This window comes from Chlamydotis macqueenii, chromosome 1, assembly GCF_036417535.1.
Source record: "Chlamydotis macqueenii isolate bChlMac1 chromosome 1, bChlMac1.mat, whole genome shotgun sequence".
In the NCBI taxonomy this organism is placed as follows: Eukaryota; Metazoa; Chordata; class Aves; order Otidiformes; family Otididae; genus Chlamydotis; species Chlamydotis macqueenii.
In genome coordinates, this window is record NC_141556.1 from 182,501,401 (window position 1) to 182,520,524 (window position 19,124).

Sequence of the window (19,124 nt, forward strand, 5' to 3'; positions counted from 1 at the left end):
GTCCCAACATCAGGAAAAGGCCAGAATTTTGTTAAAATGTTCTAAAGTAAAATGTCACTTTTAAAAAAGGGAAAAAGAATTGTTGGTATAGATTAAAGTGGATCCTGAGCAGTAAACACAAGCAAGTTGGGATCACTGAAACTCCTGAATCCATTATGCTTCAGACAAACATCCAACCTAAAAAACGAATTTCATCAGACAAACTTGCATTACCCTAAACTTTTGAGTGCAAACTGCAGCTTCAGAAAATCAAAAGAAAAAAACAATGCATTCAATAAAACAAAAAATATGAATTCACTTAAAGGATGAACAATTCATTATAGAGTTGTGCGTGATTAGTTGAGTGGAATATAAATAGAATAAATGAGACTATTCAATGAAGGGAATAAGATGATCATCACCCAAAGACAGCAGAGACTTTATACTACAGAACTACTATAGAATCATAGAATGGTTAGGGTTGGAAGGGACCTTCAAAGGTCATCTAGTCCAACCCCCCTGCAAGGAGCTGGGACATCTCCAACCAGATCAGGTTGCTCAGAGCCTCATCCAGCCTGGCCTTGAATGTTTCCAGGGATGGGGCATCCACCACCTCTCTGGGCAACCTGTGCCAGTGTTCTACCACCCTGACTGTAAAAATTTTTTTTCCTAATGTCTAATCTAAATCTATCTTCCTCTATTTTGAAACCGTTACCCCTAGTCCTGTCACAACAGGCCCTACTGAAGACTCTCTCCCCGTCTTTCCTGTAGGCCCCCTTGAGGTACTGGAAGGCTGCTATAAGATCTCCCTGGAGCCTCCTCTTCTCCAGGCTGAACAGCCCCAACTCTCTCTCAGGCTTTCTTCATAGGAGAGGCGCTCCAGCCCTCTGATCATCTTTGTGGCCCTCCTCTGGACCCTCTCCAACTGGTCCATGTCATTCTTATGTTGGGGGTCTCAGCCCAAATAACAGAAAGAGACAAAAAAGAAACCCTCTTCCATTTCTAAGAATCCATTTCCTTAAACCTGTAAATAATGCCTTGCACACTGAGGACGGGATTTGGATCCAGACTGCAGGCAGCTAAAGGCAGGGATCTCCCAGGTAAGCCAGGTGTCTGAGGTGCCATACCGCGTCTCCTTCAAGGTGAGCTCTTCAGGCTTTCTTGGTTACAGTGGGAGCTCAGGTGCTCAGCTCAGAAGTAGACACTGAAATGCCTACAGGTCTGGAGCTGGACCCTACTCCTCCTTGCTGTTACTCTTCAGTATTTCCAAGCACAGCCACAGCAACCTGCCCGAGCTGCTCATGTGCAAGGACATGCAAACATTTTTTAAAGCAATGAAAACTGAACTGCTTTTGCCTGTAAAAACTAAGTCTTACTTATGAAGTACAACATACCTGCTTCTTTTTTTTTTTTAAATCTAATTCAGTCTCAAAAAGAAGCAGAGTAAAGGCTACAGCTGACCATGAGCATCCTTCTCTGGTAGATAAATGTTTGTCTCCTGATACTCCACCAAGGCTCACGGAAGCTGTGTGGTGTTTAGTGAGCATAGGTTTCGGTGAAAAATTGTTAGAAAGAAAAGAAGAGCCTCTCTAAACAAGCTATGATTTGAAAAAGACAGTTTGATCAATGAACTCCCATGAGTTATTTGAATTTGAAGCATGTTTTCAAAGGGTTTAGCCACTAATAAACCAAAGCATGACTGCTGTAAAGGAAAACATAGCCATGCATTTCATATAAATGAAAGCATTTGCAAGATTCTCTGGTTCTTTTTGTTATTAATGTTTTATTTCCTCAACAACTATACAGGTGATTTCCAAAATCCTCTAAGCAAAGCACCTACACATCATATTACGAAAACTCAAAGCACTAGGAAGGAATAAAAGAAACAAATCTAAAAGTCCTTCCAAAAAAATCAACCATAATTAAATCAGGACTAAAAGCACTACTACATATCAGCCACCTTCCCCTCGCCCTTCTGGCCATACAACGGAGAAGTCAAATTGCAAAGATTGTTAATAACCATGAGACTTCCCACCCCCCCCCTCCCATTTTAAAAAATTCTTCTGTATATTTCACTGGATAATATTTCGTATACTGTAGCACTCTGCATTCCTGATGATCTCCACCTATTTCATGATGATTACTCTGCATGTCTTGCTGTTGCAACTGAAAGCCAGTCCAACTGTGTCCACCGCCCTCCATTCTAAGAGATCAAAATGCAACTGGGAAAAAAAGAGGCTGCGAATACACGCACAGAAAGTTTCTTATTTTCTGAGTCCAGGTAGGTGCCTCAGCTAATTCTAGCTCTCTATCAGGCATACACCAGCTAAAGTAACCCTTTGGGTGCAAAAGACAGACAAGGGGCAGGACTTCTGCCAACAGGTCTTTTAACCAGCTGACTACAGACAAGGACCTGACAGAAGGAGGGAGAAGTATTGTTGCATTCCTCATGGCTAAGTATATGTGTAATACAGGGACCTCGAGATTCTTTTTCCTAAGTTGCTCTAAAATCCACTTCCAATCCCTGTTCATGATGAAATACAGTCCCTAAGGGCTGGGTACCTGCAAAGTTATAATGATCTCCTAAGGCAATTCTGATTCAAGAGAGTCAATGTCTGTGGCAGATATACTTGCCCTAAGCTAGGAAGCTTCTAGAACCATGTGGCTGTCGTAAAGTGGAGTCTCCAGCCGACGAGAACTGACCTGACCATATGTGACCATGGATCAGACACAACCAGGGTATAAATGGAGCCCTTGCCAGGGAGTGAGTTTGAGCCTGTCCTCCTTGGAGCAATGGGTCTGTGGTCAAGGACTCTCTCCTTAGGTTGGGATGCTGCTTGAGGAAGCTCGTGGAGGTTGAGAGGCCTCCCTTTGTTTGGTGAGTGATTGCGCATGTTGGATCATTGAAATTCCTGAGTGACATTTTGAACCTCTAGATTGTTAATGATATCAGAGTCTTAAAGCAATTTCGCTTAAAGTAGAGCTAAGTTGAATTTGTTATCACTTTCTTACAAATAAATCTTGCTTGAGTTTATCATCTCATTTAATTTAATTTTTGTGAGTTTCTGCAACAATGTCCAAGTGTGACATCTGGGTAAAAAAAAAATGAAGGATGGGATGTGTGTATCTATCAATGTGTGTATCCACGTGTGCACGTACATAAGAATGCATGTGTGAAAAAATATATATATGCACACAGCTACATATGTACACCCAGTTTAACATGACTGTTTCTTCTAACTTCAACAGTAAATCTGACATTTTTGGTGTTACGATTACCTTAAAAATGTACTCAACTTTGACTCCAGTTCAACACAGGCTTTACCTGACGTCTAGGAAGGATAGGAACAAATTTCAAATGTAATAATGGACCTGGCATTCCATAGTAGCTACTTAGTGTTTGCCTTTGCTCTCATCAGATCTAAAGGTTGACTGATGGATTGCAGAAGAAAGTCTGAATGTTTGGAACTACTACCGAGTCCTGCTGAACTCACCAAAATGCTGCTTTCAGCAGAAAGCCCTTGCATCATGGATGATGTGAGTAGTTAAGACACATGAAACAAACACCCTTAATTTTTTTAGCTATTGGTGATGAACACATATACATTGCTCTTTTAGGTTACTGACATGAGCCATGTGTTCATGTCTTCTAGCTGTTCAGAGGACATAGAGTAACTTATGTGTCCTGTTATCATTTTGGAGCACTGCTATAAGACCATGAAGACAGCCATTTAAATCTGAGAAAAATACCTATTTATTGCATTTCTTGAGTTTTGCTGAGTATGTCTGTAGTCATCTCAGCTAAGCATGTTTCAACCTTGAGCTATCTAGACTCAACATTTATTTTCTTAGGTGGCTGCCCGGCATTTAGATGCAATTTTTAAGGTATGTTCATACTGATTGCAGCATTGAAGGACAGTCAAGCGACTCAGCTTGGCACACAGGTACAAAGTATGTTTATATATATCCTTAGGAGCGTATACTGCATTTATCCCACCTCTGACACGGCAGTGTAGACTTACAGCCTGCACCTGAACAAGTGACCTGCCTTCCTTTTCTCTCAGTTCCCTCCTCTGGAAAGCAACAATAATGCTGACTGGCTCCGGATGTTGCAATTATTACATACTTAAATATTTAGAGTGTCTAGTGGGAAACAGTTATGGATGGATGAAGTAAATTTTTTTCACTTCTCCAGTTAGCTAGTAAGGACGATTCATGCTTTGTGGAAACACTGTATCACTAAAATGTCAACTACTCACAGCAGAAACCAAAAGAACATGCCTCTAGCTCTACTGGAAAAAGGAATTGCAATTTAAAATAAAATAATTAATTTCTGACGGAAAACTATTCTCTCAGTCAGTTCCCTAGGCAGATGATCTTGAATGAAATCTCCCAAAAACCTTAATCTAAAGCCTTCTCTATTCTTACACACATTTCATCCATAGCTCCTTTTAGTGCCAAGGCTGGAAACATACCCAAAATATATCCAAACCATGCTGAGCTGGCCACCTCTAGAACCTCTTCTAACAGAATGAATCTGGGCCAGTACGGCAGGAATTTCTGCACACTACTGCATTTGTTATTCAAACCACCAGTGAGAGGCAAATAAAGACTTCTTTCTCATTCATGCATTTTTCTAGATTCAATCCACTTCTCAGTTTTGTGAAGCTGTGAACTCTGAACGTGATGGCTTTCAAGTAGAGTGCATAGCTTTAGAAAATCCAGTATTTTGTTTAAATATTGTACTGTAGGCACTCCAATTTAGTAATTTCAGAATACTGTACTCATGTTTTGAGTTTAAAGCATCAACAAATGATGAAAATTTCTGACCTGCCTATATAAATGCAAACTTATGTAAACATAAACCATATTTCCAGAAACTATTTTTGTAGCCTCAAGACTCCAGCAGTTGGAGCTCTGCTGAGTGTATCAACAATACAAAACAAATGTTGACTATTTTGAAGACTGTCACGACATTATATTAAGGGGGCCTAATTACTGATAATAAGTGGAACAGCAGTTTGTTTTCCTCTGTTTCACTACTTATGTACTTCCAGTCTGTTTCTAAGATCTAAAGTGTTTGTGAAAGCCCAAATGCAAACCTAGAAGACAGTACCAATAGTTCCAACTAAAGCCTCATTGAAGGTTTGTTTCCAGTTCTTTGAATCTGTATTTACATTGAAAGCCTTCTAATTGTTTTTTCTCTCAACAGTCAGGAAACTTCAGAGAGATTCTGTGTGTTTTTGCAGAACACTGGTTCCCAACCACCTAGACAGGTCTTGTGTCAGTCTAAGAATATCACCATGAAGGTTAACAAACCTCGCTAAGCCTGTAGTAGCTTTGTGGGATGTATCAATGGCAGCTCTTAGAAAAGGAGAAATTGGGGGTGGGTGAGGAATGAATTCCAGTGATACATAGAACACTGACGATTTTCTTATGTAAGCTTCTGCTATAAGATGATTGGGAACAATGGGTTTAGTCAAGGAATTAGAGATGCCTCATTAGACTCGAAAATACTTAACATGAGTGTGAGCATGAAACATGATACAAAATAAGGTGATTTTCATACACTGGAATTAACAGATTAACATGTGGTTGCAAAATACTTCCAATTCTGTAAAAATGAGTAGCAGGAAATATTTAGCTGCAGCTTTCTTAGCAAAGTATTTGTCTCCAGAATAGGAAACACTGGAGTTCTTGTGATGCTTACCTTACAAAGGCAATCTATATGAATTTCAAGCTAACAGGATCTTTTCAATTCCAGAAATGAATGCCTTAATAAAGTACTGCTTCTATGTCTAGGTCCATTGAAAAACTGAGTTAAGCAGGAAAGGTGAATGCCCTTATTTTCAAATAGTAAAGTACAGAGTTTACACAGCAACTACATATCTATTATCTTATTGGAGATGTACATAAAATACAAGAAAATATTTAATTTATTTCTTATTGCTCTATAACGTCTTTGTAAACAAAGTCTCTTAGGTCTCATTATGTTTCCATTTAAAGCAAAGTGTTTAAAGTAAAGAATAGTAAGCTAGTGATAATCACGCAAGCTTCGGGCTTTGTGCCCGATAGCTCAAATCAAACAGCACGCTATATTGAGTTCTGACAAACCACTGACTTGAGCTATATACCCTGTGTTGACAGACAGAAAGAAGAAAGATACTTTAAGAAAATTTTAACCTGTAACATGTCCACTAATTAGACAGGCAGACTGTCAGGATAGAGAAATTCTACAAGAGATCTTGAAAATGCTTTGTGACTGTGGGAAAACTTACTCTTTTTATAAAATGGTTACTTGACATTATTAGTTAAATGACCTAAAATTTTCTGATGATGTGTACTTTCCAAACCAGTATTCTCTAATATTTAGTTGACTGACAGTGTAGTAATACTGCTGAATAAAATTACAAGTTATCAAAAAAGATTTTAAAAGAAGGAAAAAAAAACCTATTAAAACAAGTAAAACTCTAACTGTTCCTCCTGGTTCTTTTAATTTCTACTAGTCAACTTGATCAGTAGATGAAATTGGCCTGTTGTAAACTGAATACATCTGTCCATAAGATGGTGCTAGTGCTACTGCATTGGTAATAAAAATGGCACTGGTAAAGCAATAAGCAACCATACAAACGTGCTACTGGGTAATAGTTTCCTTTTCTCATTACTTTTATGAAAGGCATTTGCTGAGGTCCAGTAACAAGAACATGTCAGTTCCGTTACAATTTTCTGTAACTGCAGAACACCTTGTAGAAAGTGAGCTCAGAATGGGAAAAGAAAGTGAAAGAAGAGCTATGGTTTTGGTCTAATAAATCTCATTCACACTTGAGATATCTGGATATCTTGTAAACAAAAATACAGAGAGATCTAATTTAGAAAAGATTTCTCTTGTTTTCCCATTATAATATACTGTGAAAGTGGTTAAAGAAATTCATGAAATAGAAATAATTGCAATGGTCGATAGAGATAGGATCTTCCTAGTTAAAGTGGGCAAGTCCTCCTAAAGCACACTCTAGTTCTTCCAAGCAAAGTGATACCTTCTCCAATCACTAACAGAAATTAAAGATGCAATTGAACTGTCCTGAATTTTCCCTCTATGTTGCCATAGTGATCATACATATTAGCCAGTGTGTTAACACTTGTGTATACGTATATACATGCACATACTTGTAAATACCGTCTATTTTCAACATCTACCTAAATGTTACACTTGAGAACATGGTTGCGTGGAGACCCTTGTAACTCTGCTCAGCAGGGAGAATTTTCAAGATTAGCTAAAAGCACTATTGGTGCTATAGGCACCTTCCACCTAGGTTTCAAGTTTTTTTTCTAAAGTATAAACACAACAATTTTTTCCAAGTATTTGAACTCTGGAAAAATATATGCTTTTCTGAAAAATTAATTGCATTATTATACATAGAAATCACTAGGAGATAAAGAATTAATTTGCATTTAAATGTACTGGAATTTGGCAAAATACAAACACCGCAAGACAAAGAGACTGTCAGTAATCATAATTACAGGGGTCACAAGCAGGCTTTCTAATTAAGCTACTGGGTCGTTTTTTTTTTTTCAGTGAAGACCTCTATTCAACTTTTCTCGCAGGCATATTTCTACTTCACAGTGTTTTTCAACACAACCCTTCCTAGACTCCTCTCCCAGTTGAAAATTCATTTGCATCATCAGCTTTGTGACCTCCTACCTGCACAGGACGACCATCTTCTTGGCCAATCATGTTCCTCCAGTCCTGCAGTGACCGCTGGAGGCTGTCCAGCCCGGTCTCCCAAAGCCGCACACCGCCTCCCATATCCACAGTAACCAAACCTACTTTGCCCAGCGGTGCCAACAGGGCATCGGCATCCGAGATCTTAGACAGCCAAGATGTATAAGGAGAGAGAGATTGTGATCTGCAAAACAAGAATTAATGTGATTTTTCTTGAAGCTGCAATTAAAAAGAGAATGAGTATTTCTGTAGTTAAGGTGGCAATTAAATGAAATTACATCCTCATTTCATCAGAGACTATAACTAAGCCCTAAAGATCCATTATTTTATCTGAAACATTCCACCTACTGAAAGTGGGTATGATTGAAAGATACTTGTCAGTATAAAAAGCAGTATAAAAGACTAGGCTGAAATGGAATGTGTTGCCTAACCCACGACTATATCTCATCTACCTGAAGAAAATCAGTCCTTACGAAAAACTATAAAGAATATGAAGAATTTAAAAATACAAAACTACAAAAGAAACAGGAGAGAACATGGCCTGGGCATTGAGGAAAATATCTTTCCATCAACTTAAAGTAAAACCTTTCTCTAGTGCTTTAATAAAAAATCGAGACTTAAACACTCATTTAAAGATGGCACAGCTTTATGCACAGAGAATCTTAGCACTTTTTTAAACAGTCAACTTGCAGACAAAAAAATTACTGCTGAAACAGAGGGCCTAAAGCTACATTGTATAAAGGAAAATCTAGATAAAGTAGGAAAGATTCTTTGCATTTTCTTCAGTACTGTTAATGACATGCATAGTGACTTGGCAACTTGCACTAAACTTACAATTAATAATCTTTGAAGATAAAAGAAGCAGTAACACGTATGTTTCTACCTAAGACTGAAATTGCCATGTACTAATTCAACTGAAGAAGAGTTACCTTAGCATTCGACCAGGCTAAATACTCCAGAATGAGGAAAGGTTCTTAGATTTTAGCATAGAACTATTCATACATATAAGAAGTCATTTTATTTATCAGTTCTTAATGGAGTACATTTTAAAATCTAGAATTCTGCTCAGATTTGCCATAAATAGTTTAAATCCTCATACTAGGCTAAGGGTCACGACATTGAAGTTTGGCTTAGTAATTTTTGTAACTTCTTATAAAATCCTAGTGTAAAATAAAGCATGATTCTCTACTACTTCTATGTTAATACCTTCCATTTTTGAATGACTGTGCAATATGTAGGCAAATGGATCAATTATAAAATGGTGAACAGTCCAAAATTAATTCTCTATCAATTAAAAAATTCCACAGATGATTAATGAAGCAGAATTAATTGAAATGAGAATCAATTAAGATTGTCAAAACCAACATCAAATTGACAGAATTTTTAAAAAAGTATAAAATTTCTGATGTGTGGGTTTCATACATGTGCTATTTAAACATGCAAAACTGAGAGACTGCTATTTAAAACAGAAACTTTCATTATTATTGTAGTGGAAAATGACAATTTGTACCCAAAATATATTTTTATATCATAAAATAGTTGCAAATATGCTCTACAATGGTGAGAGATAGATGTTAAAACCATACAGAAGCCACTTAGTGTGGCTATTTTAATATATCATACAAGAAAATTGTGTATCATGCAAGATAGTTCTGAGGGAATGTATGTTTTCCAAAGGAAGAACCAAAACATAGCAAGGCTCAGGTTATTTTCAAGGCAAACGTTATATTGAACCAGAATTTGATTCCTGGCTTCCTAACACCTAGCCCTGGATCATTCTGCCTTTGTTAGACCCTAAAGACAGAGATAAAGGAAAAGAAAATAAAGATAGCAAAATAAAATGAAAGAAGGTAGAGGATAAAGTGAGTGAAGAAGGGGAAACAAAGGGAATGAAAATCAGAAGATAAAGCTACCTTTCAGATTTACTAATTAATTGCTACATTTTCATTGGTATCACCTACTAAATAGAAAAAAAATGTAGTCAAAAATATGCTACAACAGTTGCAGAATTTTACACACTAAGTATGAATTATTCTTACTTTCCACATGAGAAGAAATATTTGCTTATTCTGAAGTAATAATACATACTAAATTATCTTTGCTCTTCCTGCAAGGCAGAGGCTGCTCTAATCAATTAAATCAGTTACCTAGGAATAGCAATGTATTTGATTTTCTTTGAGTTAAGATCTGTTACTTCCAAGTATCCAGCTGCTTGTGGAGGAGTGACATCTGAAAATAAACAAACGTTATTTTCCTGCTGCATGATTAACTGGTTACAGCATTTGCATTTAGTAAATTAAATTTAAACATTTCATTATACAGTACCTGTTAGAAAATGATAAGCTTTCACATTCAATTCAGGAGTATAACTTGCAAATACAAAATTGTTTTACTATTATCATAGTGAGCAACCAGACAGGTACAGTTATAAAAGAACAATGCATTTGTATAGCAAATGTCAAGATTACACACAAATACAGCCCTACTCACAAAAGCACTAATCAAGCATTAATGCAATCCCTAACTCTCTGCTTTTATCTGCCACTGATGATAACGTCAGCTGTGTATCTTACTTTAAAAGCATATTGAGGAACATTTCAAAACATTGTGCTTATGATTCCCACTTGAAAATGTCTCAGTAATATTAACCTAAATCTTGTTGCCTTAATTTGAACCCCTCTTTGCGCAGTTATATTCTCAGAATGCAAAGATTTTGTAACTTCATAGACTGTCAGGCATTTAATGTTCTGTTTATAGGTAGTTTAATGAACACAGCTAATCCTATGGTCCCTTTCCTCAGAAATCATTCTTTGTGTGTGTCTGCCTACATCGGCTTTTGCCAACACGAGTACACTCAGAAGTAGTTTCCAGTTAGGAGCTGGCTTTCATCTGCCTGGAGTAAATTGAGCAACTCAAGTCTTTCAGAAAAGAAACCAGAAGACTGAATTACACTGCATAGTATAGCTGCAATACACCATTGTCACAAGATGAAAGCAAGTCCAGATTTCCCTCTGAAACAACATATCTTTCACCTCCTTGAAATGAAGGAGAGCCTGATGTTACCTGCAGAAGTGTTGATCCTTGTGTACAGCACACACAGAAAAGACCAGTATAGTCAGCAGTATAAGGGGATCTAACATTCAAATGAGTATAAAGAATAACTCACAGCAGCACTTTATGCATATCTACTGTACATACACATCCATAGTATGCATATCTACAGTAGCACATCTGTTAACTTTACTCATCTTAATCAAAATGGAAATATCAAACACACTGGAAATAGGAAAAAAAAAGTCTGGAAAATGAAGGTTTTTGGGTCACAGAGCACTTTTTGTTCTGCCTACATTTTGTTACTGTTTTAAAATGTGCTCTCCATTTAGGTAGCAATAAGATACACATGAAAGAGAACAAGAGACACATTAAAAATCCTGATAAAGAATTAGAGCATAGAGCTGATACTGAACTGGAAGAGGTATAACTGTAGGATACGAATTGAAAATTACGTTAATAAATTAGAGAAAGAACACAAATTAACCAAATTAAATTATAAAAAGACAAAGGATTGCAGAGTAGGAAGCTGAAGAAAAGGTAATAAAATGTTTAAATGCAACACAGGAACAACTGGGCAGGCCCTGGAACTGCAGTCAAGAATCTTATGATGAAATATGAACGTCAAATCTGAACAAGTGCAGTTTGTTCCTCTTCTGCTGAAGCCCACCAGGGAAGAATAGCTCTGCACAGCTCTAGACATCCAACTTTAAGGAAAACATGGACACATGAGATACTCCTGGGAGGGCCAAAGAGGTCAGAACAGATGGGCTAGAAGAACTGTCATGGTTTAACCCCAGTTAGTAACCACATCCCAGGTGGGATGGGGGAGAGAACCGGAAAGAGAGGAAGACTCCTGGGTTGAGATAAAGACAGTTTACTAGGACAGCAAAGGAAAGTATAACAACAGTAATATATATCTTATTATTAGTAAAATACCAGGATAACAAAATATACAAAACAAAAGATGCACAACTTCTCACCACCCAACCACCGATAGAGCCCATCCTGAGCAGCAACCAGAGAAGAGAACCAAGAGTGATCACAGAGCGATTCCAAGAGAGAGAAAGCAAGAGAGTTGCCCAGTGGCGAATCCCCACTTATACACTGAGCATGATGTCCATGGTATGGAATACTCTGACCAGTTTGAGTCAACTGTACTGGCTATACTCCTCCCAGCTTCTTGGACATGCACATTAGCAAAACCTGTGAAGCTGTGAAAAGTCCTTGATCTCTTAGCAACAACTAACATCATCAGTGTATTATCAATGTTTTTCACATACGAAATCCCATACCAAATACAAAATACAGCAGCTACTGGGAAGAAAATTAACTCCATCCCAGCCAAAAGCAGGACAAGGACAAATGTAAGGAATTAACTTTTTTCTTAGTCTAAAAATAGACTTTTTTAAGAAAACACATGTTCTGTAATGTCAAAGAGATTCTAATAAAGAGAGCAATATCATCCCGACTGAGTGGAGGTGAAATTAAGTATTCAGTTTTGTTTACAGAAAAAAAAGCTGGATAATAGGAAAAGCTTTTCTTATACAAGGAGTGTGAAGCATTGCAACAGGCCAATTGTCTGAAAAACATCAGCTAAGAAGAATCTAAACATGTGTCATCCTGACCTTATATAAACAGGTGGACCAGATGATGTGTTGAGGTTATTCCTGTAACTGTGTGTGTTATACTAGATGTTGTTCCAGTTACTGTCACACTAACAGAGATGCACACTCAGTAAATGACTGTTATTTTATATTCATATATGGAAAGTGCTGAGAATCCAAGTAAATATTTGCTGTCAAGTAGCCCTCATTTCTATAGCCTTGTTTTTAGAACAAACATTAATACTTACTTGCTGGATTCTGCCATGATCTCTTGTCTGAGTTTATATTTTGTGGCCACACATCTATTTGGCAGTCTCTGGGGAAATCATTACTATGTTTCTTTTCAAACGTAACTATTATCCTGGTTTACAGTTCCAATAAAACATAAAGGAAATTACTTCTTTGCTTGTTGTTCCTGGAACAGTTTCGGTAACACATATCGGAGTACGTTAGAGTTGGCTGAGTACTTTGAACTATTAATAGAAATGGAAGGCTGTATGCCAGAACTGACCAGTTGTCCAAGAGGATGAGAAAGAAAGCCTGATAGATACGCAAACTGAAGCAAGAATATAAAACAGCTTCTCAAAGGCAACATAAGAATTAGTGCAAGAACTTCAAGGGACTGCCACATACGTGATTTTACACAATAGGATGCCTTTGCTTCACTACACCATCTCCCAGGAAAGGATAAAAAGACTTACGAACCAAGTCTTACACAACTTTTGCAGGTAAGTAACTACAGGTTTCCAGTGCAGAAATAACAGCACAGATGAACTGCCAAATGTCCAAAGGTCCCATGAATTATGTAGCACAATCAGGAATGAGGAACACTGAACCTCCAAGGGACCAAGACTGTCAAGCAGCTACCAGCAGCAGTTAAATGCTCATTCAATTAAATATTGTCAATTAGTGAGACTGAGAGACAAACTCCAGAAGAAACAATAGTCTAGCAAAGAGGGTTGCATACACTGCATCTCAAACAAGAACAGTACGGACTAATACCTTATAATCTCACTTTCCAAGGGAGTACATGAAGGCATGTCTCTTTTCTTCTGTCTTCGCATTTTCACTTGGAAATAACTTGGATTCATGCCATAACGATGGCAATACTATGTCACTCTAATGTAGTATCTTGTCTCCAACAGGAGTTAGATGCTTGAAAAGTGTAAGAATCGGACAAGCACACATGGTATTTTCTTCAAGTCACCAAACTAGTTCCAACATAGGGAACTAGGGACTTCTTAAGCTGAATGTGGTGTCTACGTTTTTATGTCTATATATTTAGTAACTTTCCATGAGTTTGTCCAGTTTTCCTTTGGATCCCACATTTCAGCATTCACAATATCCTTTGGGAAGGCATTTCAAAGGTTCGTTCCCTGCTCTGTGAAGAACCACCTCTTTTTGTTTGTTCTGATGAAGTTCCTACTAGCTTCATTAGCTGCCCCCTAACTGGTACTGAGTGAAAAATTGTTGCTTTTTCCACATCTCCATGCCATACATGCTCTTGTAGAACTCCACCATATGACCCTTTCCTGGTCTTGTCTCCACATGCAGGAGATTTGGCCAATACAATCTTACTCATTCTTGTTGCCCTTTTCTGAACTTACTCCAGTTCAGCCTTCTCCCACCTTGAGATGGAGGGCCAAAACTCCAGCATTAAGGACACATAGATTTACACAGGAGCACAAAGATGTTCTCTGTTTTTTCTCTGTTTCTTCCCTAGTAATTCTTAACATTTTATTTCCTTTTTTGACCGCTACTGATCTTTCAACTGATATTTCAATGACACTATCTATCGTAACACTGAAAATCATGCTCTTGAGATGTATGGATCATAATTTAAGATGCAGAATTAGGACTCTTTCTTTCTTCTTTCATGTACATTATATTTATCTATAGTGAATTTCACCTGCCATGTTTATTGCAGTGAGCATATTAGTCCATCTGTAACCCTTCATGCCAAATCCTTTCTACTGCGAGTAATAATCAGTATCATCAGCAAACACTGTCACCTCTCTGTTAATTCATTTTCCTTTTTTTTTTTTTTCATTACCATAGCACAGGTCTCTGTAGTACTCCACTCATAGCTTCTCCTCACTAGAAAAACTGACCATTAACTGATAAATGGAAATGTCCGAAGTGTTGAAAAACGGCCATGGAATAGAAAACCTAGAGTCTTGCTTGGGTCCAGTTTAATGGTGTCAGTAAGGTCATATCAAACATGATTCAGTTAAGATCAATTTTGGTAATTCATAAATTAAAAGGTCATTTAGAAAAGAAAAATCAATTATAATGATCTTCAAGAAAGCATTAAGTCTTTCAACCTAAATGGTCATAAAGTACTGTACAAACTATACCTCATAAAATTTTCTATAAATTTAAAGCCATCAATAACTATTCATGAATATATTCACCAAAGCTGGGGAAAAAAAAAAAAGTTAGTATCTTGTTCAGCTATAACAACAGATATAAATTACATTGCTCAGTCAGACAGAAGCCAATTCTCAGATAATATCTTCAGGTCACTAATATCTAGGATTCATGAAGAATGTCCTCTGGTTTGTAATATTATTAATCTAGTATTATAAAGTGTTACATACCACAGCAACTTAAAAGACTTAAAAATAACTGTCAAGATCTCAATTTTAGATATCATTTGGAAGCACTGTATCCCTTCCTCACTCCCAAATTAAGAAATTAATTTTAACAAAAGTTCAGAAATTTTACCTTCTGGATTTTTATACCATCCACTTCAGTCAGATTTTTTTTTTTTTACCATGAAGGCCTAAAAAAAAATTACCCAGTCTGACCCTTCAGCATTTTATAATGTATGAGAAGATTACAGCCTGAAGTGGTATAATTAGTTCCAATGCTAACTCTACTTACGTTTTATTAAGTTTAATCTTTTTAAAAGCTAACCTTTTATTTACAAATATAGGTAACTTTAGTTTTCTACCCTGTTTATATCCTTGACTTTGCTTTTTTAGGCAAGTAAATGCTTTATGCTTTTAGTAATAAATAAAATGATATCTCTACACAGGGAAGTTAACCTGCATTAAATGAGGGCAGACATATTAGAGAATTTATTTTGTAAAAGGGAGTTAATTTTGAATAAAACATTTATTCTGGAACAGAGAGTTCACATACAGAAAAAACAGGAATGGCTTTTTCTGCTGATGAAGTAAAAAAACCTGCCATTCTACTATATATAAATATTTTGGGGGTTTTCTCTTTTCATAGTGACCTTCTCTGTAAATTTCTCAGAGGTAATTAATGCAAAACTCACAAATGCTGTTATTTAGCACTAATTGGTATACTTTTAGTTATTGGCTGAAGAAGCAAAAGACACAATGATAACAGAAAGCTTGGTGCGGCACAACAAAAACGTCAGAAGGTCTGTGGTCTATACCTGTATTATTAGTGTACACCTGGAGGATGGTTTTGCTGTATGTGAATGTTACTCATGCAACATTCTCTTGGACAAGAGAAGACCTAAAAAACCTGGATCTCTTCAGTTTGGAGAGAAGGCAGGTATGACTGAAGTTTACAAAGTCATGAAGGTGATGGCTAAGGTAAACGCTGAGCTGTTATTCACCCAACCCTGCAATGCTAGAACAAGGGGCACTTGATAAACCTGGTAGGAGATCAGTTGATCACAGAGAGTGGTGAACTTGCGAGCTTGCTGTGGAGACACGCACGTGCAAAGAGGAACCAGGCAAACTTGTGGACAATGGTCCATAAAAGGAGACTGGGGCAGGGATGGCCCCTGCAACATCCCCAGCAAAACAACTGCAAATGTTATGAAAACATGAAGGGAAAGACACAGAAGGGACCAGGCTCACATGCATTCCTGAAATAACCTCTCCTCTAGGCCCTGCTGGAGACAGAATACTGAGATAGATGGTCAACAGGTTTGTCTTATCACTGTGTGTCAGTGTGGCATTGAGCAGAGGCTGGAAATACTGTACTGCTGATGGCCAATTGCTGAACTGGAATGATCATATTCCTGTACCTGGTTCCCCGTGCAGATACAGGGACATTCCATCTACTGAGATATTCACAGTGTAGACCGCCTGTTAATTCTTCAGAAGTATAATGGAGCATGTTAATAAGATTCAAATTAATTATAAAAATTAGTGAAACTACTCTTATTCCTCCCAAAATGCTTGCTTTGTGGTTCTTTAAAAACATTTAGGAAAAAATTCATGAGTGACTGCAGTTTACAAAACAAAAACAAGAGGGTAGTTATTGCAGCACAAGTGTATGAACCTCTTACCTTTTGGGTAAATGTCTTTCAAAGGCACATCTCCAGGTGCTAAAATTCTGACTATTTGATTAGAAGCCAATAAAGTTGCACAATTGGTTTGTTTTGCAGCTCCTGTTTTCCTCCGGGCTCCATAATAAAACGGATCAGAAGGAGAAGCACGTTTGCGACTCAGAGAGGAGTTTCTTTTCCAGCTATACACTTCACTAGGAGACTGCAAGAGAGAAGGAGTCTACTGAACAAAATGTTACTATTATTAAGCCTAAGAACAAACTTTCCTTGATAAATTCCACTTCTAATCTAATTTCAAATCAAATGTAGCTACTGTGGTTACCTCTCATGTCACCACATGGCAAGGGAAAGACCTGGATTATTCTGTCATTAAAAACTCCTATAGGAGTGAAAAATAACAGACCACCTACACAAGTTTTAAGATCTTCGAAGATCTGAAGTTGAATCAACTTTTTTTTTTTTTCATGTTGAACTAGGAACAGAAAGCGTTAGAATAACATCATCTTGAAGAAAACTATGTAACAAACCGTTACCATAATCTAAGTTGCCACTAATTTAGATAAATGCAAACAGATATTCCAGTAATGAATTCAAAGCTAGGCATTAAGGCTGGGATTTGGCTCCAGGTTCAGAGACATAAATGCAGGCATCCATGTGTGAGCCAGGGGCTTCATCTCCCGCTGCAGTCAGTAGAGCCTAGAGAATAGATTATCTCCACTTGAAGAAGGCCCCTACATAGGGTCAGCTGAGCACTGCTACTATGAGTAAGAGGTTAGAAACCTTGGTCACACGAAACACCTACAGCATCAACACAACATCTGAAGTTTTGTCCCACCACCCTCACATTCACCTTTAGCGCTCCCTCTTTGACATTCACATGGACATTTAAAATCATGCATAAGGAACGAAAGGACCTCTGTCTAAACTAGAGAGAGCAAAATGCTTCGTCATCAGTGTTGGTATTGAAGCATGTAGCATTTTTAGTACTCCCTCCTCTGGACTACCTCCTTTTTCCACCAATTAACTCACATCTATCATAAATAACATGAAAAGCTACTATAATCAATCTGTAATATAAATCCAGACCAAGTAAAATTCAAAAGCTAATTGCAAAGACAGGGATAGTCTTATTTAGAAAAACATGTTATTGAATAATTTTGGATTTTAGAGTATTTTCTTCCATCATGCCTGTTAACAGTTACATTTTCTTATTTTCCCCAATTTACTAAGAAAATATGACAAAGAATTGTTTATTCCATAAGCACCACCCTTTTTATGTATCACTAGGTAGTAAATACAAATAAATCCACAGAACTAAACATACTGTTTTTATTTTCCCTGTGTTTACCTTCACTTTTACAACAGCCTTAGTCAGTATACTGTTAAGTTTCACTTTCCTTTCTAGTCCTTTTCTAATTGTGTCACTGGAGTAACCACAATTACATGCAATATTTACACTTAAATACATTACTAAATAGGGAAGGGACTGTACAGTTTTGCTACCATTTTCTGTATCTATTTTCTTTTTCTTAAATCTAGAGTCTTGTTAGCTGTGTCACACTGAGCAAAAAGTTCACACTGAACAGTCCAAAATGCTACCGATATCCTTTTCCTCAGTGGTTACATTTAATTAAAAATCTACGCAAACACATGATTTGGAAAATATTCCTCTAGGCAGCAATATTCAGAAGTTACCTACAATGAATTTTGTTTGTGCTAGAGATTAAGTTGTCCAGTTTCTTACTATTTCAAATTCCACTGAAAACCCTCTAGATTAGACTACACTACCAGTGTACACAACACAAATTTGTCATTTACTCTCATTCTCTTCTTCTTCCATATCACTTGGTAAACAGGTACTTAACTGGTTACAGAATAAATGAGATCATATTACTTCATTGAAGAATAATGCTGAATATTTACCAAGAGGTCTGGGAAACCAATAACAATAGTAGCATAATTATGTTCATCTGAGAAAATCCTGTTGGGGGAGCTGATCTTTTGTCCCACAGCTGCACTGAGGTTTTCTGAAGATAGCTGGTCACTTGAAACTGCATGTGGCACGCACAGTTCTGACGCTAAACAGGGAAATTAAACAAAATGAAAGTCATTATATCCAGATGTGCAATAGGAAACAGTATTAACTGTAAGACTTCTGAGCACTGATCATTGCTATTACTTTCAGCATAAAATTACTAAAAAACAGAATAATTGATTATACTGTTCTACAACACTTAGAAAAGAAGTCAGGAAATAATTTTATTTTTGTAAAGTTAAGTACTTAAAATCAGGAAATACCAGCTTTGTAGTTGCTGTTACCACTTAATTTTGCCCTCTACTGTGCAAATGAGGCAGGAAGCCTACAGAATAGTACAGCATGTGATCTCATTGAAGACTGTTATAACGCAAATGTAGGTTTGCACAGGTAAGTGTCAACGTGACATTTCTTGGTAGTCGTCTTGCTGTCTTTGCAATTTAAATTATGTTATTT

At 37.1% G+C, this 19,124-nt stretch overlaps 1 protein-coding gene across 1 annotated transcript in view; it reads right to left on the bottom strand.

Moving 5' to 3' along the window:
- The window catches only part of VWA8 (von Willebrand factor A domain containing 8), a 193,396-nt gene that overhangs the window by 36,300 nt on the left and 137,972 nt on the right, over window positions 1–19,124 (bottom strand). The window contains exons 34-37 of the mRNA XM_086771807.1: window positions 18,557–18,711; window positions 16,634–16,835; window positions 9,847–9,928; window positions 7,679–7,883 (exon numbers count right to left, since the gene is read on the bottom strand). Coding sequence (XP_086627933.1) covers window positions 7,679–7,883; window positions 9,847–9,928; window positions 16,634–16,835; window positions 18,557–18,711 — 644 coding nt within the window. The remainder of the gene's footprint in view (window positions 1–7,678; window positions 7,884–9,846; window positions 9,929–16,633; window positions 16,836–18,556; window positions 18,712–19,124) is intronic.